A 26,809-nucleotide genomic window follows, 5' to 3' on the forward strand; every position below is an offset into this window, starting at 1 on the left:
AGTCTCCTGATTTGTTCATTTTGGCCACTCTGACTGGCGTGAGGTGATACCTGAGTGTGGTTTTGATTTGTATTTCCCTGATAAGGAGCGACGCTGAACATCTTTTCATGTGCCTGTTGGCCATCCGGATGTCTTCTTTAGAGAAGTGTCTATTCATGTTTTCTGCCCATTTCTTCACTGGGTTATTTGCTTTTCGGGTGTGGTCTCTCCGTTTTCAAAATAAATTAACATTTAAAAATCGATTTCTCTTCTTACTTAATTTAAAAAAAATGTTTTTAAGATTTCTTTCCCAAAATAACTACTACATTGAGTAGATGACTACTACATTAGACATTAAAACTGTATAGAAAATATGTGCCTTTGGCTACTTCAACAATATTGAAATTAAAAGATCTAAAAGGGCAGGTTTAGTCAAGTATAAAATGGAATAGTGACATGTTTGTTTGCCACTGTTATGAACTATACACCAAGCTGTATTTTTAATAAGCAGCACTAATTGTTAGTCTTTTCTTTCATTAGAAGCAAGAGTTCAGGAAAATATTAGGTAGAAACATTTTAGACTGCTCCTTATCGGTAAAACCTTAGCAAGATGGACTTTCAAGGTAGAGGATGAAATGAAAATCCAACTGCACTCTCTCCCTCAAAAGAGAGGTTATAGTTAGCCGGGAAAGTAGATGTTCCATGAAGAAGTAACAGCACCTACAAAGGCAAACAGCCAAGAAATAACATGATATCTTTAGAGAAATACAGAGAATTCAATTGTGTTAGAAAATCCAGTAAGGCTAGATTAGAGGGAGGAGACTAATGGCTGGGAGGCTACTAAAGTAATCAAAGCAAGAAGAGGTAAGCAGAGTGAATTAAGCAAAAACATTGGTCAAAATTCAAACAACTGAATTGTATCTTCACTGAGATTCTTCCCTACAAAAGTATGTTTGTAACACACCATGAAAAATCATAAAACAAACTTCAAAGCTCTCAGGTGAGTCTCCCTGATTGATTTCCTAGTGATAACCACTAATAGTGAACACTTGAGAAAGTTCTTTAAACTGTGACTTGGCTTTCACATCTGCAAAATGGGTTAATAATAGAACCTAATATCAAATAAAATAGTCCTTGGACAAGCTCTCAATAAATGTAGTAGCAACATAAGAAACAGGAGCAACTTATAACTACAACTAGTTCCACAATCATTATTTCAGGTGCAGACAATGCCGATTCTCTGCAGGTTTACACTGTTAACTAAGTCTTATAGAAAGATATTTATATTTACCAATCCAAGATTAGAGAATATCCTGGCAAAGAGCATTTAAATGCAAATTCATATTTATGTTTTAAAAGACTGAAAATTGTTTCTAAATGCAGTTAACTTTCCATGACCTTGAAAAGTTGAAGATATTTTTTATTCTTCTAATTGCATATAAGTAGATTGTGAATATGACAAATCCAAGTAACAGATGACACTGTATTTATAAGCTGCCTTAAACGAAGGCTGTAAGAACTAATAAATATTCACAATTGCCAGAAATCAAATCTCAAAACTTCAGAGGTCATTTCTATTGCAAAATCAGTGACAGCCTGATTTAATGATGGTCACCTCTCATATTTATGTGATAACTTATAGGTTCAATAAGAACATGTTCACAACCTGATTCCTGCCCTCTAGAGTTTTGGCCTAAGAAAGAATTTTATGTATCACATACCTCAAACACAATTTTGCAAACACTATACATATCACCTTAAAGGCATTACATTTTATTTTTTGTTGCTTGTTTTTTTAATGCAAAGGTAAATATTAGCTGTAGCACAATATAATTATCAAAAAAAGGCTAATTAAAAAGCAATTTTTTTGTTTTAGTTTTTATTTTTAGATTCACAGCATAGAGAAATGTGAATAAGAAATTCCTATGTAAGATCAAAGATGAGAGGTTCTGTCTTGTGGTAAGTAGGTCAAATACTTCAAATTCATACCAAACAATAACTATAACCTTTCTGTCGGAATTGTATATATCATTATGGAATCAAGTCACCAGGAAGAAAACTATGTTTGATATTTCTAACGAGCAGATTGGTTCTTTTGATTCTTTTTCCTTGATGACTTAAAACTAAAACAAGAAGTAATGGACTGGTCCTCCTCAGACCTTTACACCAGAAGGTAAAACCTTAAGTGAAAACACACACAAAGAATTAAAAATCTTCTCAATCTTTTAACTAGCTCTTTTTTTTTTTAATGTTTGTTTATTTTTGAGACAGAGTGCAAGTGGGGGAGGGGCAGAGAGAGAGGGAGACAGAATCTGAAGCAGGCTCCCGGCTCCCGGCTGTCAACACAGAGCCCGATGCGGGGCTCGAACCCACGAACCGTGAGATCATGACCCGAGCCGAAGTTGGAAGCTTAACTGACTGAGCCACCCAGGCGCCCCTTTTAACTAGCTCTTTTAACTAGCTTCCTCTGTCTACAGTATTATTATCATTATTATTCGAACTTTTCATTGTTCACAATATTCTCAAAGAATTTACATGAAAACTCTTTTAAGCCACTGAAAATGTTCATTTTGCAAAAATGTGGAGTGCTAAAGATGAGAACTGTAAACATTGGTATAGCTAGTTGAAAATGTTAACATACGAAAAATAACATACAATAGGAAACCAAGCTCCTCTACAATTCAGAGAGCCGCAGAATAAAATAATAACAAAGAGAAAGAAGAGAATGAGAATAGGCCTATAAAAATCTGGAAAGGAAACAACATGGTAGATCAAACACAAAATAAGTTGACGATTCATTCATTTATTCAGCAAATAACTGCCTACTATGGTATGGGCCCGGACTTGTACTAGATGCTGGATACACAAAGAACAACAAAACATTCTTATCTCTGGCCCGCATTTGGGAGAAGATACGTTAAACAACTAATGCATGCATATATATAAATTGTGATAAATGGGTCTAAAGAAAAAAGGATGCTACGAAAACCAAAAACAAAACTTAATTTAGACCACAGCTAAGGAAACACCTCTATGAGAAAGAGATACTTTAAACCTAATGGTTGAGTTGGGTAGTTGGAAAGAAGGGGAAAAGCTGCTTGGGCAAAGAAAACAAAAGCTCGGAGACCCTCTGACAGAGCAGGGCAGATTCTGGGAACTAAAGGAAGACCACTGTGATTGAAACATAACTGAGCACAGAGCCAGATCAAGATGAGGTCAGACAACTGCTGAATGGAAAACCAATGGACGGGAGGGAAATGTGGAAGAATAGTTTATAGAGTACTGCTGAAAGGGCGGGCCTACGCCGGCCGACTCCATCTTGTTCTGTGTCCTTCACCTTGACCACACCTCCTCCCCTTGAGTAACCCCCCCTCACCTGCCTAACAGGACTCGGACCCTTCCCCAGGACCCTTCCCCAGCCAATCGGCTGAGGCCATAGCCATTACCTCACCAACTGCCCCTAGGCCCCAATAAAACCTTTGTCCTTTTGAAACTCGCTCTCTTTCCCTGGTATCTCACCGCTGCATTGGTGCAGGTAGGGGATTGAGCTCGAACTAGCTCGAATAAAGGCTCTTTGCTTTTGCATCGGACTCGGCTCCCTAGTGGTCTTTGGGGATCACGAATTCTGGGCATAACATTTGGGGGCTCATCCGGAATCCCCAAGACCCTCGAGGGACCCCCAACCCGGAGAGCCTGACTGGCCACGGTTAGTGTCTGTTTGTTCTGTCTTTTCTGGGTGAGCTCATTTCTGGAATTCTGGTAGTGCCCAACGCGGTCTAAGTGGATGCACTGGAGGACCACGGGCCAGGAGTTTCGGATAACGTTCTGATTCTCCCTTCTGGAGGGACGTGGAATCCCCTCAAAGGTCTGAGATGAGGCGGGTCGCTCCCGCTGGTCGGCGTGAGGCCGTCGTCTTTGGAGGGACGTGGAATCCCCTCATCAGTTTTGGAGGGACATGGAATCCCCTCAAAGGTCTAAGCTAGCTTGCAGTTGTGCTTCCATGGAGTTGGAAGACTTTCTAGGGGCCCTCTGTCTGTTTTTGTGTTTCTCTGCTTTGTTCTGTGGACTTACTGGACAGACGTTATGGGACAGACTCAGACTACTCCTCTAAGTATTATGATTGATCACTTTAAGGATGTGAGGGGAAGAGCTAACAACCTCAGTGTGGAAGTCCGAAAGGGTCAGTTGCAGTTTTTTTCTTCTAGCGAGTGGCCAACTTTCAATGTCGGATGGCCACCAGAGGGGACCTTCGACCTCCCTACCATCCACCGAGTCAGGAGTATCATCTCTCAGCCTAAGATGGGCCATCTTGATCAGCTCCCTTACATTATCACTTGGCAGGACCTTGTAGAAGACCCACCCTCTTGGCTTAAGCCCTTCCTAACCCTGCTCCCTCTGGAGCCAAAACCCATTCTTGCTTTGCAGGAGACAGAGAGGAGGAAAAGTCTTACCCAGCCTTCAGCACCCTTCTACCCTGTCCTACAGGGGGGTACTGAAGAAGAATTAATTTTTCCTCCCCCGTATAATCCCTCTAGGATGCCGGAAGAACACCATCCTCCCCCTCCGGGGGAGGCAGACGCTGTTCCGAGAGTGGGAGGCGGAAACGCTCCAGGGGGAAGCCCGCCCTTTACCAGACAAAGGGCTCAGAGGGAGCAATCCGCCTCCACTGCTGACTCCATTATTCTGCCCCTGTGAGCCACCGGACCCCCAGACGCAGAGGGGAATCAGCCCCATCACTATTGGCCTTTCGCCACTAGTGACCTCTACAATTGGAAAGCTCAGAATCCTAAGTTTTCCAAGAAACCGGCAAGGCTTATTGATTTATTAGACTCTGTTCTTTTTACCCATCAGCCCACGTGGGATGATTGCCAGCAGCTTTTGCAGGTCCTGTTCACGACTGAAGAAAGAGAAAGAATCCTCAGTGGGGCCCGAAAACTAGTTCCGGGTGCAGACGGGAATCCCACCACCAACCAGGCTCAGATAGATGCCTCCTTCCCCTTAACTCGGCCCCAGTGGGGTTTCAACACGGCAGAAGGTAAGTAGAGGCTCCGGGTCTACCGCCAGACTCTAATGGGGGGTCTCCGAATGGCTGCTAGAAAGCCAACCAATTTGGCCAAGGTAGGAAATTTACAACAGGGAAAAGATGAATCTCCGGCTGCCTTTTTAGAACGGATCATGGAGGCATTCCGTACCTATACCCCCATGGATCCAGAGGCTCCAGAAAGCAAGGCAGCTGTTATCATGGCCTTTGTAAACCAATCGGCCAAAGACATTAGGAGAAAATTACAGAAAATAGATAGACTAGGAGAAAAAAGTCTGCAGGACTTACTGGTGGTAGCCGAAAAGGTATATAATAACCGGGAGCCTCCTGAAGACAAGCAGGCTCGCGCCATGGCGACTGCCAGCAGTAAGCAGACTCGAGACCTGGCCAGAATACTACTAGCTACCACTGCTGACTTCCCCGAGGAACGAGACCGCCGTCTCCGGCAGCTGGCAGACGACGCAAGAAAAGGTAAAGGAACCACCAAGGCGGGGGAAGCAGAGGCTGCAGAAGGATCAGTGCGCATACTGCAAGGAGATAGGGCATTGGGCCCGAGATTGTCCAAAAAGAGCCGGCGGGAAGGGAAGCAAGACTGATCGAGTAAAAGTCCTAGAGCTAGATGAACTAAGTGATTAGGGGAGTCGGGGTTCGGACCCTCTCCCCGAACCCAGGGTAACTCTTAAAGTGGAGGGGACCCCTATTGACTTCCTTGTCGACACCGGAGCACAACATTCGGTCCTCCACACCCCACAAGGAAAACTAGCCAACAAGAAGTCCTGGGTACAAGGGGCAACTGGTATGAGCCAGTATTCATGGACTACCCGAAGAACAGTAGATTTGGGAACGGGCCGGGTATCCCACTCCTTTATGGTAATACCAGAATGCCCCTACCCGCTGTTAGGACGGGACTTACTGACCAAGATTGGAGCTCAGATAACTTTCAGACAAGGGGGGCCTCAGGTCACCGATGGCAAGGGCCACCCCATCCAGGTCCTGACCATGAAACTGGAGGATGAATACCTCCTCCACCAGGAGGCGCTCCTGAGAGAGGATAATATAGACAGATGGCTACAAGAATTCCCCTCGGTTTGGGCAGAGACAGGGGGGATGGGACTAGCTGCTCATAGGACCCCAGTCCTGGTAGAGCTCAAGCCAGGAGAGAGTCCGGTAAGGATCAAACAATACCCCATGTCTCAGGAGGCCCGGAAGGAGATCCAGCCACACATCCAGAGACTACGAAGCCTAGGGGTACTAGTTCCTTGCCAGTCTGCCTGGAACACCCCCTTACTGCCGGTCAAAAACCCTCACACAAATGAATACCAACCGGTACAAGACCTCCGGGAAGTAAATAAGAGGGTCGCGGACATACACCCAACTGTTCCCAACCCATATACTCTCTTGAGCTCCTTGGCACCCTCCAGGGTCTGGTATACTGTACTAGATTTAAAGGACGCCTTCTTCAGTCTGCCGTTGGCACCCCAGAGCCAACCCTTGTTCGCCTTTGAGTGGCATGATCCGGAGGAGGGCTACAGTGGGCAACTCACCTGGACACGGCTACCTCAGGGCTTCAAAAATTCACCCACCATCTTCGACGAGGCACTACACGAGGACCTGGTATTTACAGACACCTTCTCTGGCTGGGTGGAGGCATACCCAACCAAGCATGAAACGCCTCAGACGGTGGCTAAGAAGCTACTAGAAGACATGTTACCCAGGTATGGTTTTCCTGCCATGGTAGAATCAGACAATGGACCAGCTTTTATCTCGCAGGTAACACAGGCAGTAGCCAAGGCGGTGGGGGCAAACTGGAAATTACATTGTGCTTATAGGCCCCAGAGCTCAGGACAGGTAGAAAGAATGAATAAAACCCTAAAAGAGACCCTTACCAAATTAACCATGGAGACTAGCGGGGACTGGGTGACTCTCCTACCGTACGCCCTTTACCAGGTTAGAAACACTCCTTACACTCTGGGTTTTACTCCCTACGAGATCATGTTTGGCAGGCCACCCCCTATTATTCCCAGCCTTCGAGCTGAACTTATTGCTGAGTTTAAAGATCAAGAACTTTTTCTTTCCTTGAGAGGGCTCCAGAGGGCGCACGAAGACATTTGGCTGCGTCTCCGTGCCATCTACGAGGCTGGCCCGATCCCGACACCTCATCAGTACAGGCTGGGAGACTGGGTCTATGTCAAGAGGCACCACCGAGAGACTCTCGAGCCCCGCTGGAAGGGACCCTACATCGCGGTGTTGACAACCCCCACCGCTCTCAAGGTAGACGGCATCGCGACCTGGGTCCATCACACCCACGCTCAGCCAGCGGACCCCTCCTCTATCTGGAAGGACGTTGTCACATGACGGGCCATCAGTCGGGACCAACACAACCCGCTCAAGCTCAAGCTACAGCGCATTTGACCTACCTAATATTGGTAACTCTGTTAACTCTGCTTGTCATTGCTCATGCTGCCAGGAGTCCCCATGCCCCCCAAAACATCACCTGGCAGATCATAGACACCAGCTCGGGGACAATACTTAATCAGACGTCCCAGAGCCACCCCAGGGACACTTGGTTCCCAGAACTTTGCGTAAACCTCCAAACTCTGTTCCCCTTGTCACCATAAATGCAGCCGGTCCCATGATTGGGTCCCTAAGCTACATGACAAGGGGGGAATGAAAGGGCGGGCCTACGCCGGCTGACTCCATCTTGTTCTGTGTCCTTCACCTTGACCACACCTCCTCCCCTTGAGTAACCCCCACCTCACCTGCCTAACAGGACTCGGACCCTTCCCCAGGACCCTTCCCCAGCCAATCGGCTGAGGCCATAGCCATTACCTCACCAACTGCCCCTAGGCCCCAATAAAACCTTTGTCCTTTTGAAACTCGCTCTCTTTCCCTGGTATCTCACCGCTGTGTCGGTGCAGGTAGGGGATTGAGCTCGAGCTAGCTCGAATAAAGGCTCTTTGCTTTTGCATCGGACTCAGCTCCCTAGTGGTCTTTGGGGATCACGAATTCTGGGCATAACACTGCTACAGGAAGCTAAGTAAGAGTTGATGAAAACTTGGTCCAAGCTGGTGGAAATGAAGACAAAAAGAAATGGGCAGACTATTTTTCTTTCATTTACAAGTGGAATTAAAAGACTTTGAAACAAAATAATTAAAATGTTCTGCCATCTTGCTTCTCTATTGTGGTATGAAAAATTACTAAAATGGTCCCCCAAAGATGCCCCACTCTTAACCGCTAAAATCTGTGGATACTAATGAAATATCACTTCTATGATTGTGTTATATTGTACAGCAAGTTGATCTGAAAATAGGGAGATTATCTCAGTGGATCTGACCTAATCAAATGAAGTCTTAAAAGCAGACAGCTTTCTCTGGCAGCAAGAGAAGCCAAAGAAATTTGAAGAATGAGAAGGATTTTGATGTGCCATTAGTGGTTTGAAAATGAAGAGGGCTCTGTGAGAAGGAATGTGGGTGGCTTCTAGGAATGATAATCAGCTCCCACCTGACAATTACCAAGGAAATAGAGACCTCAGATCTTTCATGAGGATCTAGATTCTGTTAACAACCGGAATAGGCTTGGGAAGTGGAGCCTTCTCCTGAGCCTCCAGATAAGTCCAGTCGGCCAACACTTTGGTCTTAAGTTGAGACCTTAAGCAGAGAACCTAGTGGAACATTCCTGGACTTAACTGTAAGAAAACAATAGGCATTGTTTCAAGCCACTAAGTTTGGGTAACACATTACACAACAACAGAAAAGTAACAAAACTATCACCCCCTATACTCCGTGAAAAGTTAACAATTCAGTAATCTAAATCAGATTATTCTCTTGTCAAGAAAGAAATCTAAAAAAATAAATTCAGCTTGCTATTCCTCCAAAAACTGAATAAAGATGTAGATGGTGACTGGAGGACCCATTTAAATGTGACTTTGAAATTAAATGTCAGATACGCGTTATAGAATTAAAGTTTTTGTTATTTAACGAAACCCGTGTGATTCAATACAGTCACTAGCCTGATATGGTACCTAAATATTTGAAGTATGATATTCTAAAGTCAGATGTGCTATAAGTGCAAAAGATACACAGGATTTTGAAAACTCGGTATAAAAAATTGTAATGTCTTTGGGCACCTGGGTGGCTCAGTCAGTTAAGTGTCTGACTCTTGATTTCAGTTCAGGTCATGATCCCAGGGTCATGGGATCAAGCTCCACTTCAGGATCCATGTTGAGCATGGAGCCTGCTTAAGATTTTCTCTCTCTCTCTCTCTCTCTCTCTCTCTCTCTCTCTCTCTCTCTGCACCCCTCTCCCCTGCTCACATTCTCTCTCTAAAATAATTTTTTTAATTAAAATTAAAAATAATATTTTAATATTGATTACATGTTGAAATGGTAATATGTTTTGATATATGATATTTGGATATACTGTATTTGGTTAACTAAATTATTAAAACTAAATTCACCTGTCTTTCAATTTTTAAAATGTGGTTACCAAATTTTCAATTATATATGTGGTTCAATTATACTCCTTTTGGATAGCACTGGTCTAGACTTCTAGGTGAGTGTCCTCTTCCAAAATGCCAGCCAACTAGAAGTATTCTCTTTCCATTATAGTTCAGTGACATTACTGGCATACAGCTATGTAAAAATACTAGCTGACTGGTATAGCAGTTCAAATATTAGTGAGAACACTGACAAACCAAACCTCTTATACAATGAAGTTGGACAAAGTAATCTGGCAATGTCTAACAGAGTAAAAGTGTAAGTAACTTCAATCTGACAATCCCACTTTTAGATATATACCCAAGAAATCTATAAAGACATGCACAAGGAGACATGACCAAACTGTAGAATTATCTGAAGGGCAGAGAATGCCAGCTCTCCATCAAAGTTCTGTGTTCTTTTTTCCATGGTGTAGAGTTGTTCTCGGTTCTGTTTGCTGTGAAATGTGGGCCATGGGTGGTGCCAACATGACTTGCATTCTATTCAATGAAAAGTGAGAAGAATTATATATGTCCTTTGTCCTTTCTAAAGACTGCTCCTAAAAACTTCCAACACCATCCTCTACTCTTCTTATGCTTGCTTGCTGCATGGATGTTGATGCCTAAAGCAACCTTGGAAACTACAGGTTGAAGGTGACATACCCTCTATTAGCCTGAATCCCTTAATCACTCTATAGAACACAGCCCTTTCTTCTCCATTGAGGGTTACTCTGTGAGCAAGCAATTAACACTATGTTAGGCTTTTGAGATTTTAGGATTTACCCATTACAGTAGCTATTATTAAACTAATAGAGTGCATAATATGCAAAAATTAGAAACAACCCAAATGTCTGTCAATAGATTGGATAAATAAGTCATAATACAATCAGACAATGGAAGGCTATATAGTAGCTAAAATGAAAAAAAAAACCCAAAACCTAGATCTCTATGTATCAACACAAATCTTTTTTAAAGTCTCAAGATAGCTATTTATAAAAACAAAAGCAAATTAAAAGCCCAGCATACATTGAGACCATACAAATTCATATGTAGTAAAAATATAAAAATACAGAAGGATACATTACAAGAATCCTCAGATTATCTTTGAGAAAAAGGAAATAGGTTTAGAGAAGAGAGTGAAAACAAAATCTTCAATTCCATATGAAATGTTTCATTTCTTTAAAATGATCCTAATTATGACAATTTGTTGAAACTGAATAATGGGTATATGGATATTTGCTTTATTATTCTATTTGGTAAATATTTAAAATATTTCATAATACAAAAAAATCTTTTTATTTTTTTTAATTTTTTTTTAATGTTTATTTATTATTGAGAGACAGAGAGAGACAGAGCATGGGCATGGGAGGGGCAGAGAGAGGAGGAGACACAGAATCTGAAGCAGGCTCCAGGCTCTGAGCTGTCAGCACAGAGCCCGATGCAGGGCTTGAACTCACAAACCGCAAGATCATGACCTGAGCCCAAGTTGGCCGCTTAACCAACTGAGCCATCCAGGTGCCCCAAAAAATATTCTTTTTAAACATATATCTGCTAGAGGGTAAACTAATAAAACCTTGTTAGAGGACATTTTAAAACTGTGAATGAAAAGTCTTAAATATGTAAATATGTTTTAACACAGTCCCAACAATAGAACTACACACTAAGAAAATTAAAAGTTTGCTCAAAGTATGAGCATCACAGTATTCTTAGAGTAACCAAAAATTGGTTAACACCTAAAAGACCAATAGAATTGTGATTAAATTACTGAGTGTTCATTTTAAAGTTACATAGGATATAATGGGAGGTGGGGTGAGATGTCTGGAGGTTAGGATGAAACAAGATTGGCCACAAATTGATCATTGCTAAGGGTGGGTGATGAGTGCATTATTTTATTTTCCATACACTTAAAAGTTCAAAATTTAATAAGTTTTTTATTTTTACTAAGTTTTTAAAAAAGCAGTTTAAAATTGTAAGAACTACATTTTTAAAATCTTTATTTTTAATTTACTTATTTTTATTTTTATTTACTTAATTTATTTTAAATTAAAAATATCCGGCTCTCAGAGAGAGACGGAGAGCCAGGTGGACAGGGCAGAGAGAGAAGGAAACAGAATCTGAAGCAGGCTCCGGGCTCTGAGCTGTCAGCGCAGAGTCCAATACAGGGCTCAAACCCACAAACTGTGAGATCATGACCTGAGTCGAAGTCAGACCCTCAACCGACAGAGCCACCCAGGCACCCCAGAACTATCTTTTTTAAAAATCTCAGTTCATTCACTGGATCAGCAAATATTTATTGTGTGTTGTACATGTCCCTCTCAATATTAACCTAGGGATATGATGGCAAACATGTAGCTAATAAATCTAATGCAAATGGCTCCAAACACTTGCTCAGACACCCTACCAAAATATTTGGAGCACCACGAACCTCCTCCCCAATGTGTGTATACTTTTTGCGCTCTCTCTCCCCTACCATGTATGTGTATGTATGTGTGTGTAAATATATATATATATACACACACATATATATATATATGGAATATCTGTATATGTATACAGATATTTATAAATTACATACATACACACATGCACATTTGCACACAACTCTCACAGGTAATTTTTTTTTTAAAGTAGGCTGCATGCCCAATGTGGGGCTTGAACTCACGACCCTCAAGTTAAGAGTCACATATTCCGGGCGCCTGGGTGGCGCAGTCGGTTAAGCGTCCGACTTCAGCCAGGTCACGATCTCGCGGTCCGGGAGTTCGAGCCCCGCGTCGGGCTCTGGGCTGATGGCTCAGAGCCTGGAGCCTGTTTCCGATTCTGTGTCTCCCTCTCTCTCTGCCCCTCCCCCGTTCATGCTCTGTCTCTCTCTGTCCCAAAAATAAATAAACGTTGAAAAAAAAAATTTATAAAAAAAAAAAAAAAGAGTCACATACTCTACCAACTGAGCTAGCCAGGCACCCCTCGCAAGTAATATTTGGGTATTTCTTTGAATAACCTGTATTTCATTATTTCACATAATCTACTTAATAAATCCATTCTTGTTGATTTCTAATCAGATAGGATATTCTCTTTTTTAAAAAAATCTTATGTAACTAAGTATGGGAGAAGCACAGGCAATCGAGTTTTGTTGTTTCTTACACTTACAAATATTATATTAAACCTATGATTTCTTTGCAGGAATTTTTATTTTGTTTTGCAGGAATTTTTAAAGCCAAACATCCATTTTGTGAGGGTTAATTTTGTTAAAACCAGGAAATATAATAAATCCATTTAATCAGTGTAGGTAAACTGCAATACTTCATAACATTCTGAAAAATGGGAGGGAGGGTGCCAGTGTTGATTCTTCTAACCTGTGAAACTTGCATTTCATCAGTATACCTCATTTACCATGCTTGACATAAAATCAGTTGTCACACGGAACTGCCCATCTAAATCAACACATCAAGTATTAACAGCACTTACACTTGCATTTTGTATACAAGTAAATAGATTTCAGTATTTTCTTCTTTTGCCCTAATGGATTGTTTTGGGTACACCTCACTTTGAAAACCACTGCTCTAGTAAAAAACACATATTTGTTGACAAAAAAAATAATGAATCAAACAAGTGCTACAACAGGAAAAGGCATTGGGTATTCTAGAGGGGCACATGGAAGAGACACTTAACTCATGAGTGTGGGGATGGTGAATAAGCTGTTAAATGGAGACCTAAAGAATGGGTAAGAGATTGGACTGGGAAGGGTGGTAGTGGGGGTGCATAGTATTCTAGGTAGAAGGAATACTGTGTTATATGCAAAAGTGCAGAGGTAAGACCAAACATGGCATGTTCAAACTAATATATTAGTAGTCTAAAATAGCCGTAGTTTCTAGAGCTGTAGAGGTGGGATGGAGTCAGCAGACAGTGATTCAGAAATGAGGCTGATGGGATAAGATTATAAGGCCTTCTTTGAATTTTACCTGAAGAGCAATGGAGAGATAAGTAATGAAGGTATACAGTAAAGAACTTGGCTTTGCCCGGAGAGAGGTCTGGCCTTTGTCTGTGGCTCCCAGGAGGTAACCTCTAAACTTTGGAATTTCTGGAGTAATGGGAGTGCCTTCATTATTTATGATGGGCCCCTGGGACCACATGGTATCAGCCTGACCTCCAGTTCAACCAATCAATCTCAATAAAAACTCTGGACACTGGGGCCCCTGGCTGGCTCAGTTGGAAGAAGGTTGTTTTTTGTTTTTGTTTTTGTTTTTTTTAGAATGTGCGACTGTTGAACTTGGGGTCATGAATTGAAGTCCCACGCTGGGTATAGAATATACTTAAATAAAATTTAAAAATGAAACAAAACAAAAAATCTCTGGACGCTGAAGCTCGAGTGAGCTTCTTGGGCTGGAATACTCTAGGTGTTATTATCACACATCAATCCTGGAGAGGGAAGCACATCCCTGAAGACAATAGAAGTTTCACATTTGAAACTCTCCTAGATTGTGTCCATGCATGTCTTCTGTTGGCTGGTCCTAATTTGTTTTCTGGGTTGTTTTTTTTTTTTTAAATATATATATATATATATATATATATATTTTTTTTTTTTGAGAGAGAGAGAGAGAGAGAGAGACAGGAAAGGAGGGAGGGAGGGAGGGAGGGTCAAAGAGAGAGGGAGAGAGAGGGAGAATTCCAAACAGGGTCCACACCATCAGCAGAGTTGGGTGCAGGGCTCCAACTCACGAACCAGGAGATCACGACCTGAGCTGAAATCAAGTGTCAGGTGCTTGGGGTGCCTGGGTGGCTCAGCTGGTTAAGTGTCTGACTTCGACCCAGGTCATGATCTCACAGTTTGTGAATTCGAGCCCTGCCAGGGTTCAGTGCTGATAGCTTGGAACCTGGAGCCTGCTTTGGATTCCGTGTCTCCCTCACTCTCTGCCCCTCTCCTGCTCGGGCTCTGTCTTTCTCTCTCTCTCAAAAATAAACAAACATTTTTAAAAAAGAGCCAGATGCTTAACCACTAAGCCACCTAGGCACCTCCTTGCTTTTTGTTTAAAGATTTTTAAGCAATCTCTACACCCAACCATGGGGCTGAAATTTACAATCCCGAGATCAAAAGTCGAATGTTCCACCAACTAAGCCAGCCAGGTGCCTCTGGCTGGTTGTAATTTGTAACTTTTCTCTATAATGAACAATATCCATTAGTACAATAGCCTTCAGGGAGTTCTGTGAGTCTTTCCAGTAGGTGACCAAATCTAGGGGTCGTTTTGAGAAATCCCTAAACTTACAGTTGATGTCAGAAGTGAGGGTGGTCTTGTGTGGTCTCTTTCATCTAACTCTGTAGTTGAACCCTAACTCCTTGCAGCTGGGGTCAGAAGTCTTGGGCAGACTTAGTGGTCTGGAGTACTGTGCCTTTAACCGCACAGTCTGGCTAGCTGAGAAAAGAATAAAAATGTTTAAGCAGTAGGTGACAATTAGACAATCTACATAATCTAGATTCTAGAGGAATCACTTATACTGGGGAGAATATACTGGAGAAGAGTAAGATTGGCAAAAGATGACAATGACAGTGGGAATGTAGTGGGACATATCTATGAGATGTTTACAAGGCAAAATTTATTGAATGTGAAGGGTGAGAAAAAGAGAAATCAGAAATGGACCCACCAGAAAGAGAATCAGATTTTAGTTTTGTTTGTTTTGAGGGAGACAGAGGGAATTGGAAGATTGAATTAGGTTCTGAACAGTTTGAGAAGCCTTTTGGATATCTAGGTAGGGCTGTTTCCAAGCAGAGATGGAAACAGAGTTGGGAATCAAATAACCAAAGCCATGGGAGAAATTGGTATCAACTACAAACAAGTAAGACATCAGAGTTGAAAAGGCTAAGGACCAAACATCAGTATTCAAGGGATAGGCAGAGTACTAAAAGCTCACAGAAAAGCAGCAGCCTGAGAGGCAGGAATAAAACTTGAAAACTATGGTTAACAATGAATGCTTGATATCTTTCTTCTTCTTGCTAATGTGAATTTTCTCTGCTTCTTATAGTGAACATTTATTACTTTTTTTTTTTAATGTTCATTTACTTATTTTGAGCCAGAGAGAGCACAAATGAGTAACGGAGGGGCAGAGAGCAGAGAAGAGATTCCCAAGCAGGCTCCGCGATGTCAGCACAGAGCCTAACACAGGGCTCAATCCCACAACCATGGGATCACATCAAGAGTCGGACACTTAACCAACTGAGCCACCCAAGCACCCCTACTTATTACTTACTAATAAGAAAAAAGGTGTAGTTTTAAATGAATGATATTATAAAACTTGCATGCAGTTATTTTTTATTTATATATGTAAAAGTGAGACAAAGTTTAGTAATTTCTGAACTATCTGAAACTTATTAAATGTTTCACATAATTCAATATAACTGAATTACTAGTGTCCATAACCAAAGATTTTCTTTTCAAAGCCATTTTAAAATTCCCCTGCACCCCTCATTACTATATGGAACTGCTTAACTTTGCCAGGGTGCTGGAATATGTCTCCCCATCAAGAAGTCCAATGAGTAACTGAGGAAACAACTGCTCTAAAAATGTAATGACATATACCTCTAGTAAAGACTTCAGAGCATGTGCTTCTTCTGGATGAAAACAAATAGATTTATCCCCAGTATAGTGTAGACAAATATACAGTATTGACCCATGTAACCTATACATGTAGCCTCATATTCACATCTGCTCTAAGATCAGTTGTAAACTTTTTATTTATTTATTTGCAAACTATTTCAAAGCTATAATCCTCATTTCCACCTTTTCAAAGCAAGTCCCTCATTAACCTCAGAAACCCTAATATTGTCATTAGAAAAAGGTTCTAAATCACTGGAATTTTTTATGACAATAGATCAACTCAGTAAAAGTTCTAAAATATTGCATGCTTTTATTATTGATTCTTAGTGTTTAAAACAGGAAAAAAATGTTTAAATGGTCCTTAAAAAGGTATTTAATAGCCCACAACAGAGGTCTTTCCCATCCAAGGAGACTTTTGCTATTTTCAAATTGTTGTTCTTATTCTTTCAAAATGTTACATGTTGTTTTTATCTAGTAGAGGATATCTAAATATATATTTCCCATTTTGAAAGCAAAAACTTCATCCCAAATACTACTCTGAAAAACTTTTAAGTTGCTAATTATAACTATATTTTGTTTATTTAAACATTGATCCTTTACTTACCTAAATAAGTGCTTATCTCAAGGTAGTCCTGACTTTATCAAAATGAAGAATGTTTAACTCTATCCGCTGTTCCTATTCTAAAATTCTTGAGAAGCAAAATATTGAGAAAAACATTCACTATGTTTGTTTTTTTTTTTTTTACTTTCAACCAGTCTAAACATAAAATAGTAATGAGAAGATAAGCACCTTTACTTCTTTTCTTCAGAGAAGCTTAGTCTGTTTAGCAGCTACATGTTGTATAGTTATAAAATCCTGACAGAAAACACACACTACAGACTTATAAAACTGGTATTAAAGGGGCACCTAGGTGGCTCAGTCGGTTGGGCGTCGGACTTCAGCTCAGGTCATGATCTCGCAGTCAGTGAGTTTGAGCCCCGCATCCGGCTCTGTGCTGACAGCTCAGAGCCTGCTTTGGATTGTCTCCTTCTCTCTGCCCCTCCCCAGCTCACACTCCGTTCTCTCTGTCTCTCAAAAATGAATAAACGTTAAAAAACAAAAACAAAAAAAAAAACTGGTATTAAATGCAGTGTGATTTTCTTCTTACACTAGTCCCCACTATCAAATTGGTGAATATATAGTTCAGGTAGCTCTATTTAAGAATTTTAGCACCATTTGACCAGTATGACAGAGTTTTTAAAGCATATTAAGAATTCCCAAAATAAGGAGTGGGTGGTTGAGAAAATATTTTGGAAAAAAAAATAACCTTCCCCAAGTAAGCAATTTCAACATTTTCAACATCTTTTTATTTCTTTCTTTCTTTTTTAAGTTTATTTATTTATTTTAAAGAGAGAGGGAAAGAGGGAGAGAATCCCAAGTAGGCTCTGCATTGTCAGCCCAGAGCCCAATTCCAGACCCCATCTCACCAACTGGGAGACCATGACCTAAAGGTGGACGCTTAACCAACTGAGCCACCAGGCGCCTCTCAACATATTTCTAATCAGAATCATTTCAAAATATTTCCTAGGAAACTTGAGGACCCATCATTTCAAATATGTAAAGCAGAGTTGTGCAGTTCAGAGTTTATGTTGAGAAAAATCAAAACTATTTGTACATAATTTGTCATTTGTTAGTTCAGATCCACTTTTCTCATCTGTAAAATAAAGTGCTTAGACAGAAACATGATCTACCTCTACTGTGTCTTCCAGTATTGACTCTGGTGACTGATATGATTTTCTTTTATTAAAAAAAAAAAATTAAAAGTGTTAAAAGTATGTTTTTTAAACCGTGAAGATGTTTTTGTTTTTAATCTGTTAAGGAGTTTGAAGATACTTTACATAAACAAGCCAGCCATTTTATATCCGAGTAAAAATAGGTTAATAGTTTTTGCACAAAACACAGTAAAAATTGTGAAGTTTTTTATGTAAGGTGAAATAATATTTTCTTTTTTTTTTTTTTAATTTTTTTTCAACGTTTTTTATTTATTTTTGGGACAGAGAGAAACAGAGCATGAACGGGGGAGGGGCAGAGAGAGAGGGAGACACAGCATCGGAAACAGGCTCCAGGCTCCGAGCCATCAGCCCAGAGCCTGACGCGGGGCTCGAACTCACGGACCGCGAGATCGTGACCTGGCTGAAGTCGGACGCTTAACCGACTGCGCCACCCAGGCGCCCCTGAAATAATATTTTCTAACTTTGCTAGTTACTTCAAATCCAAACTTCTGTTCTCAAATGGTCATTTTAGCATCTGAATACTTTTTCTAGTTTTATGTATGTTGAAATTAATCTTGCTTCCTTTCCATATGGAAAAACACATCTACTTACCATCTTAGCATCTTTATATAGATTTCAGTTTTTCAAAATCTTCTTGAATGGTAAATGTTCATGGTTGTTTTAAATTAATGACTCTCTTTTTAATGAACCTTCTCTACTGTTTGTGTTTCTTTAATTCTGTCACTGCATTTGTAAAGGTAAGAGCTGTCAAAATAAAATTAGTCTGATGCTGAGATAAATTCCTCCACTTTGGTAAACATTTCCATTTTATTTTAAGCAGGAAGTTTCAAGTGTCTATTTAGTGTTTGAAAATGACATTTCATAAGCCCTTTTCTATGACAGTTTTCAAACACTAGGAAGAAATACTCTAAAATGTTAATACTGTTTATCCTTGGTGGTGGTATTACACGCCATTTTATTTTTTACATTTCCCAGAAAGCATTATTACTTTGGTAACCGGATAGTATTTCAAAATTAAATTTTAAATAGCTTATAAAGTGTAGGACATCAACACAGTCCACTTCTACAGCACATACGTTAAATGCTTTTTCCCTATTGATAAACTTCTGCTTTAACAGGAAGAATGATTTGGTCAGATGTCTGTTAGATTGGATGAAGACCTGACATTTACTTTCCAGGCCCTTCTTTCAAGTCAGGCTTTTGAGAAAATCCAAGAAGTGAGTTTGAATTTAATTGCAGTGAATCTTGCAGCAGTAAACTTTTAGGGAGCCAGAATAACACCTTTCATCACAACTATCAGCAGAATGCCAAGACACTCTCAGGTTTACCAATGTTTTCAGAGATTTGTCAGTATTCTTCTCTGTCATTATTTCAGAACAATTCCATTTAGAAAGAAACGCAATTGTAAACCGTTTCTATTTCAAGCCCATAAAAACCAGAACTGGGATGAAAGGCAAAGCCTCGACCTTTCTATTTTAGACTTTCATCTGTGTAGCTAAGCCATCTGCTTTCTCTCCCCTACCCCATCTACTTACTTAATGGACTGAAAATACTGCACGTAATTGCAATGTTATCAAACCAGCCTGACTTTTCCACTGTAACGAATTATGACTCTGTGTCTTTCACCTGAAGATTCGCTGGTAAAAATGTGTTTACCCTTCCCTCTCAATTCCTTCCCACCTCCCTCAATTACAAGTTATCAAAAATCTTTAAAACACTCGGCTTCCGCGGATTAAGCCCATCTAACCACCGCTTCACTTTCAACGCTGAGCGCCCGAAGGAAAATCAACCCCAGTCTCTCCTGTGGCTCTAAGGCCGGTATTATTATCACTGTTCTTGCGGTTACGCAGAAGGCACCTCGCAGCTCAGCCTAGAAGAGTCGCGTCTCTCCGCCGCCAAACAACAAGGGACTCAGACTGGGAAAAGACAGACCCGGGTGGGAGGAAACCTCCCAAGAAGAGGAAGGGAGCCGGGAAGAAGAGGGAGCTCATAAGACGGGAAGAAAGGACCTTCCGAAGCATGAAGGAAAAGGGGGTTAGTGAAGTGGAACAAGAAGTGGGCAGCCGAGGTGCAGCGGGAAGAAGGGGCCGAGGCCGGCGGGAGGGCGCCGGGGGCGGCTCCCCGGTCAGGCAGGAGACGCGGAGGCCGAGGCGGGCGTGGGCAGCTCGCAGAGACCGCCCGAGTCGGAGCAGCTCGGGCGATTCCAACGGCGCGAGGCGCGGGAGTGGGGGTGAAGAGAGGAAAGGAGAGCAGTTGAGGGGCCGAGAGCCGCGTCGAGGCCGATGCGGCGGAGACAGCGGGCCCACCCCCAGCCAAGCCCCGCTACTTAACTATTTGTAGAGCTGCTGCAGGCACAGGTCCAGGCTCTCGCCCTCCACCTCCTCACGGGTGATGCGCTCCGACAGCGGCCGCGGGAGCGGGGGCAGAGGCGGCAGCTGGGGCTGCGGCGGCGGCGGTGGCACGGCCGACTGCCCCCGGGCTGCCGCCGCCTCCTCCTCCTCGCCCTCTGCTGCCGCCGCCGCCTCTTCCTCCACCGCCTCCTCTTCGGGCTCGGGGTCTTGCTGGTGCTCTTGCTCCCCCTCCTCCGTCGTGGCTACGGCGGCCGCCTCCTCCCCGGGGTCCTCGACCGAAGCCTCGGCCGCTTCAGCCACTACCAGTTCGGGCTCGGGCTCCAACTCGGGTTCGGGTTCCGGTTCAGGCTCGCCGCCGCCGCACGGTCCGCGAAACTCGCCCAGGAATAGCTCCAGGAAGCGCCGGTAAGTTTTCTCCTCAGGGCTGCAGCCGGCCATCGCTACTCATGCCCCGGGGCCGACCGGGAAAGTGGGGGAGGGGGGGGAGTCCAGGAAGGGGAGGGGGCTGCTCTCGAGCCTCAGGCTCCCGCAAAGGCTGTTAACGGCCACACCGGCACGAGCGATCAGCACTAGGTTGCCTGGAGAGGGCTCCCGCAGGCGTGCGCGCCGCCGACCGCGGACGTGCGCGGCCCGGGGGCGGGGGCGGAGCGCGCTGCCCCCTCCCGGGTCTGTAGGGAAAGTTGGTGACGGGCGCGCGCTCAGGGTCCAGCGGCAGCCCACCCTCCAGCCCTCCCGAGAGCTCAGCCCACGCTGCCTAGAGACTGTCGCCATGGCAACCGGCTCTAATTAAGAATTTCAGGGTCCCTCCCGTCGAGCCCGCGGAGTCCAAAGGACACTCGAATCGACCGCTCTCCAACTCTGCCTGTCTTTATTGTACGGATACCCTAGCCTCAAGAGGATGAGAGTGAACTAAGACATCTCCCAAGTCTAGCTGTTGGTTACCACTTGGATTAGATTTACCTCAGTTTTTTTTTTTTAATCTGTCCCGGCCTTGCCTTGGCGTAGGTATCTGTTGAAAGATACTACAGTGTTAACACCTTTTGTTGTTGATGACATTAATTTAATAAGTAGTTTGGGGGAGGGGGTTATCAAACACCTACCAAGTGATAGGTTGCTTTGCACATATTCTCTCACTTGATTCTATGAAGAAAGTGGTGTTATCCTCATTTCTCAAAAACAGGAACCAAGATAAGGTACTTTACTTGCTTCAAGGTTTCACAACTACCAGCTATGGCATTGTCATTAGAACCCAGTTTGTCAGCTTCCGAAGCCTTCTAGAACCTTTTCCTTTACTCTTCCTTGCTTCTGAAGATTCAACACTGCAATATGTCTATAAAGCCTTATTTTTATAGGACTTTATAGTTTACAAGTTTTCATCCCTTTAATCCTTACAATAGCACCTAAGGTAGAAGATAGCATTATCATTATAGTTCCATTTTACAGATGAGAAAATTGAGCCATAAAGACATGGTGACTTTGGTCAAGGTCACACACAAGTGATACAACAAGGACTAAAATCCAGGTCTTTTTGCTGCAAAGCCATTAGTTTTCCAGCATACCAAGAAACCCCTCTGTAGTCTCTGCATAATACATATTACACTTTATTACATAATATGTACTTTTTGTACATTGTCTTTGCTCTTCTTCCCCATCCCTGGAGCCTCTTTCTTTCTTAGATTGAAACTGAAACGACTTCAAATGATCCTAATTTTCTTACCAAACTACACGCAAACCTATTATTTTCAAGCCTTACTGAGGGGGGTGAGGGAGGGAGAAGCTGTGTTATACAGCTGTATAGATGATAGCATCATTACTGCATACTGCCATGTCCATGGCAACATATAATTCAGCAAAAACACAGTGATTCTTTCTCTACTTTGAAAAACATGTTCACAAATTATCTACCCCGTAACTGAAACTGGGTCTGAAATACCATTTCTAGTCAGTTATTAATGGCAGAAGAAGGAGTCTCCCTGCCAACTGTTTTCATATAATACTGTATTCTAAATCCCTGACCTGATACTGTTATTTTAAGATTAAGTGGGTTGAGCTCACTAATGTACGGGCATCATGTAATAGCATCATGTAATATAGCATCATGTAATATAGCATCATGTAATATAGCATCATAGTAAAATAGACATCCATTCTTTCTGCTGGTTTGAGATTAAATAATATATGATAGAAAGCGTACAGTGGGTAATGCACATGAGTCCTCTATAACTATTTATTTTTGTCTCAAAAGTAAATGGAAAGACCCAATAAATAAGTCTGTTTCCAGACAAGGTAAATGTATTTATATGTGTTTTGCTTAAAATATCACCAGCATAGGGGCGCCTGGGTGGCGCAGTCGGTTAAGCGCCCCACTTCAGCCAGGTCACGATCTCGCGGTCCGGGAGTTCGAGCCCCGCGTCGGGCTCTGGGCTGATGGCTCAGAGCCTGGAGCCTGTTTCCGATTCTGTGTCTCCCTCTCTCTCTGCTCCTCCCCCGTTCATGCTCTGTCTCTCTCTGTCCCACAAATAAATAAACGTTGAAAATTTTAAAAAATAAATAAATAAATAAATAAATAAAATATCACCAGCATAGACAACTTTCCTATGAAATGCCAAGACAGCCTTTAAACTCCTCATTTGTCTTTGTTTTCAATCCACCTGTTCATTTCCTTTTCAGAATGTCTGGAAAAGATTGACAAAACTTTTAAGGCTGCAAACCTAAATGTCCACAACTTTACATTCCAACTACTGTTTAATATCTCAGAATTTGACATGATGTCATTTAGTTCAAGAGCTGTCAACTGTAACAATTCATATCAAGCTACACCTTCCTACTTTGTAATGTAGTTGCCTCCCTCATCTAGATGACATTTATTTGTGACATTAATTTATGACTCACCTCACATATCAAAGGGAAGTGTTATATGTTGGGGAAACATTACCACTAAGAGTAAAGGAAAAAGCCCACACCTCTATATTACTATAAATGAAAGTGTATTTGCTTATATTAATAAAGATATTCTTTCACAAATATGGTTCCTATTGCATTCATTGGACAAAATAGCTTTGACAGAAGGTTGCTGACAGCAGTGCTGGGATCTCAGAGCAGCTGTGTAGGATGACTTTACCATTGTCAAGAAGTCTTTTTAGTCATTATTTTGCATTGCTTTACTTTCCTTTTCAGTTCCTCTTCTACACTTCCCCAATCCCTTTCTTACTATGTATTTAAAAATATTGAGCTATGGAAGCATATATATCAAGGGTATTTAAATTCTCTGAGTTTTTTTTTTTTTTTTCTCATAAGAATTGCCCTCCCTCTAACCTTAGCTCTTTGGAGGAAATGCACAATGTCCTTTCATGGACATTCACAGTAATGATCATATCTATAAAATTAAAAAGAATTGTTGAGTTTGGCAATTTTTTATTATATGACCCAGCAATTCCTCTCCCAGATATTTATCCACAAGAAATGAAAACATGCCCACCAAACACGTATACACACCACAAAAAACCTTGTACATAAATGTTAACAATAGTTTTATTCATAATAGCTCAAATTTGGAAATAACCCAGATGTCCATCAATAGGTGAATGGATAAACAAATTGTGGTATATTCATGCAATAGGCTATTACTTAGCAGTAAAAAGAAGCTGATAAACACAACATAGATGAATCTCAAAAACATGCTGAATGAAAAAAAAAATCTAGGCACAAAAGAAGACATACTATATGATTCCATTTCCATGAAATTCTAGAAGAGGCAAAAAATCTATAATGACAGGACAGGCCAAACTAATCTATAGTGGTTGCCAGGAACTAAGGTGGATGGGAGATTCATGGCAAAGGAGTGAAAAGGAACTTGGAGGGAATAGGGGATTAAAATGTTCTATATCTTAACTGGGTGGTCACATATGTATATTCATTTTGTCAAAAATTATTAAAGCCACTTGGGTGGCTTAGTTAGTTAAGCTCCTGACTCTTGATCTTGGCTCAGGTCAGGATCTCTCGGTTCATGAGATGGAGCCCAGTGTCTGCGCTAACAGCACAGATCCTGCTTAGGATTCTCTCTCTCCCTCTCTCTCTCTCTGTTCCTCCCCTGCTTGCTTGCTCTCTATTTCTCTCTCTCAAAATAAGTAAACTTAAAAAATAAAAACAAAAATTTTTTAATGTTTTATTTATTTGTTTTTATTTTATTTATTTCATTATTTTCAAGAGAGAGAGTGTGTGTGAGCAGGGGAGGGGCAGAGAGAGAAAGGGAAACAGAGAATCCCAAGCAGACTCTGCGTTGTCAGCCCAGAACCCAATGCAGGGCTTGAACCTATGAATTGTGAGATCATGACCTGAGCTGAAATCAAGAGCTGGATGCTCAACCAACTGGACCACCCAAACACCCCAAAAATAAAAATAAACTTAAAAAAATTATTAAAGTGTACATTTTATATAAAGGCATTGTAAGTAAATTATACCTGAATAAAATTGATTTTAAAAGTTAAAAAGAATTGGGGTCACCTGGTTGGCTTGGTTGGTTAAGCGTCATGATCTCATGGTTCATGAGTTCGAGCCCAACATCAGGCTCTCAGTACAGAACACGCTTTGGATTCTCTCTCTCTCTCTCTCTCTGCCCCTCCCCCATGCTCTTCTCTCAAAATAAACATTAAAAAAAGTTAAAAAGAACTGATTAATTTGTTAGTCCCTGTCCTTTTTGCTTTTATATCCATTCCTTCTCCCTTCTTCGGTCTGTATTGTAGGGAGGCTGAACCTTTCAGGCTGTATTCACCAGGTTCCTTGACATTCAACTTCCAGCTGAAATTTGATCAGTGGGAGGTATTGGCAGGAAATTGGAAGGTAGGAAGAAAGGTGAAAAACCAGGATATTTATTCCCTGTTGCCTATTTCAGTTCTAATGTCTACTGCATCTCCTTGATAGATTTGCTCCCCTTGAACATGTCTGTTGATATTCCAACTTTTGCCTATGACACCAGTCTCTGAGCTCCAGAAACAGCATCTTCCATTTGTCCATCAGCCAAATGGCAGTGGCTTCTAGCTTCCTAATCTTGCCTACTATAGACTCAATGTTTGTGTTCTCCCAAAATTCATATGTTGAAATCCTAACCCCCAAGGTGACGGTATTATTAGATGGAGTCTTTGGGAAGTGGTTACATCATGCAGGGTTGGTCTTGGGATTAGTGTTTTTTTAAAAAAAAGAGGCTCAGGAAGGACACGTGGGTGGTTTAGTCAGTTAAGCTTCCAATTTCGGCTCAGGTCATGATCTCATGGTTCATGAATTGGAGCCATGCATTGGGATCTGTGCTGACAGCTCGGAGCCTGGAACCTGCTTTGGATTCTGTGTCTCCCTCTCTCTTTCTCTCTCTCTGCCCCTCCTCCTCTTGTGTGAACACACTCTCTCTCTTTCTCTCTCTCTCAAACATTAAAAAAAAGAGACACTTCTCTCCTACCCTCAGCAATCAGACAACAAAAAGAAATAAAAGGCATCCAAATCAGCAAGGAATAAGTCAAACTTTCATTATTTGCAGACAACATGATACTCTATGTAGAAAACCAAAAAAAAACTCCACCAAAAAAATTTGCAGAACTGACACACAAATTCAGCAAAGTCACAGGATACAAAATCAACAGAAATCTGTTGCATTTCTGTACACCAATAATAAAGCAGCAGAAAGAGAAATCAAGGAGTCAATCTCATTTATAATAACACCAAAAACCATAAGATACCTAGGAATAAACCTAACCAAAGAGGTAGAAGATTTGTACCCCGAAAACTAAAGAACACTTATGAAAGATATTGAAGATGACACAAAGAAATGGAAAAACATTCCATGCTCCTGGGTTGGCATAAAAAATTTTGTTAAAATGTCTATGCTACCCAAAGCAATCTACATATTTAATACAATCCCTATCAAAATACCACCAGCGTTCTTCACAGAGCTAGAACAAACAATCTTAAAATTTGTGTGGAACCACAAAAGACCCTGAATAGCAATCTTGGAGAAGAAAAGCAAAGCTGGAGGCATCACAATTCAGGACTTCAAGCTATATTACAAAGCTTTAGTTATCAAAACAGTATGATATTGGCAAACACAGACACATAGATCAATGGAACAAAATAGAAAACCCAGAAGTGGACCCACAATTATATGGTCAGCTAATCTTTTACAAAGCTGGAAAGAATATCCAATGGAAAAAAGACAGTCTCTTCAACAAGTGGTGTTTGAAAAACTGGACAGCAACATGCAGAAGAATGAACCTGGACCACTTTCTTATACCATTCTCAAAAATAAATTTAAAATGGATGAAAGACCTAAATGTGAGATGGAAACCATCAAAATCCTAGAGGAAAACATAAGCAACAACCTCTTTGACCTCAGCTATAGCAACTTCTTACTAGACACATTGCTGGAGGAAAGGGAAACAAAAGCAAAAATGAACTATTGAAACTTCATCAGCATAAAAAGCTTCTGCACAATGAAGCAAACAATCAACAAAACTAAGAGGCAACCTAAAGAATGGGAGAAAATATTTACAAATAACATCTGGTAAAGGGTTAGTTTCCAAAAATCTGTCAATAACTTATCAAACTCAACACCCAAAAAAACA

General features: G+C 41.5%; 1 protein-coding gene across 1 annotated transcript in view; it reads right to left on the reverse strand.

The window, feature by feature from the left end:
• PPM1E (protein phosphatase, Mg2+/Mn2+ dependent 1E) overlaps window positions 1-20,816 on the reverse strand; it is a 192,231-nt gene extending 171,415 nt beyond the window's left edge. Inside the window, exon 1 of the mRNA XM_040496989.1 lies at window positions 20,182-20,816. Coding sequence (XP_040352923.1) covers window positions 20,182-20,639 — 458 coding nt within the window. The 5' untranslated portion in view covers window positions 20,640-20,816. The remainder of the gene's footprint in view (window positions 1-20,181) is intronic.
• Between the last annotated feature and the right edge of the window lie 5,993 nt (window positions 20,817-26,809).

Source organism: Herpailurus yagouaroundi, unplaced genomic scaffold, assembly GCF_014898765.1.
Source record: "Herpailurus yagouaroundi ecotype Mexico unplaced genomic scaffold, PumYag 189, whole genome shotgun sequence".
In the NCBI taxonomy this organism is placed as follows: Eukaryota; Metazoa; Chordata; class Mammalia; order Carnivora; family Felidae; genus Herpailurus; species Herpailurus yagouaroundi.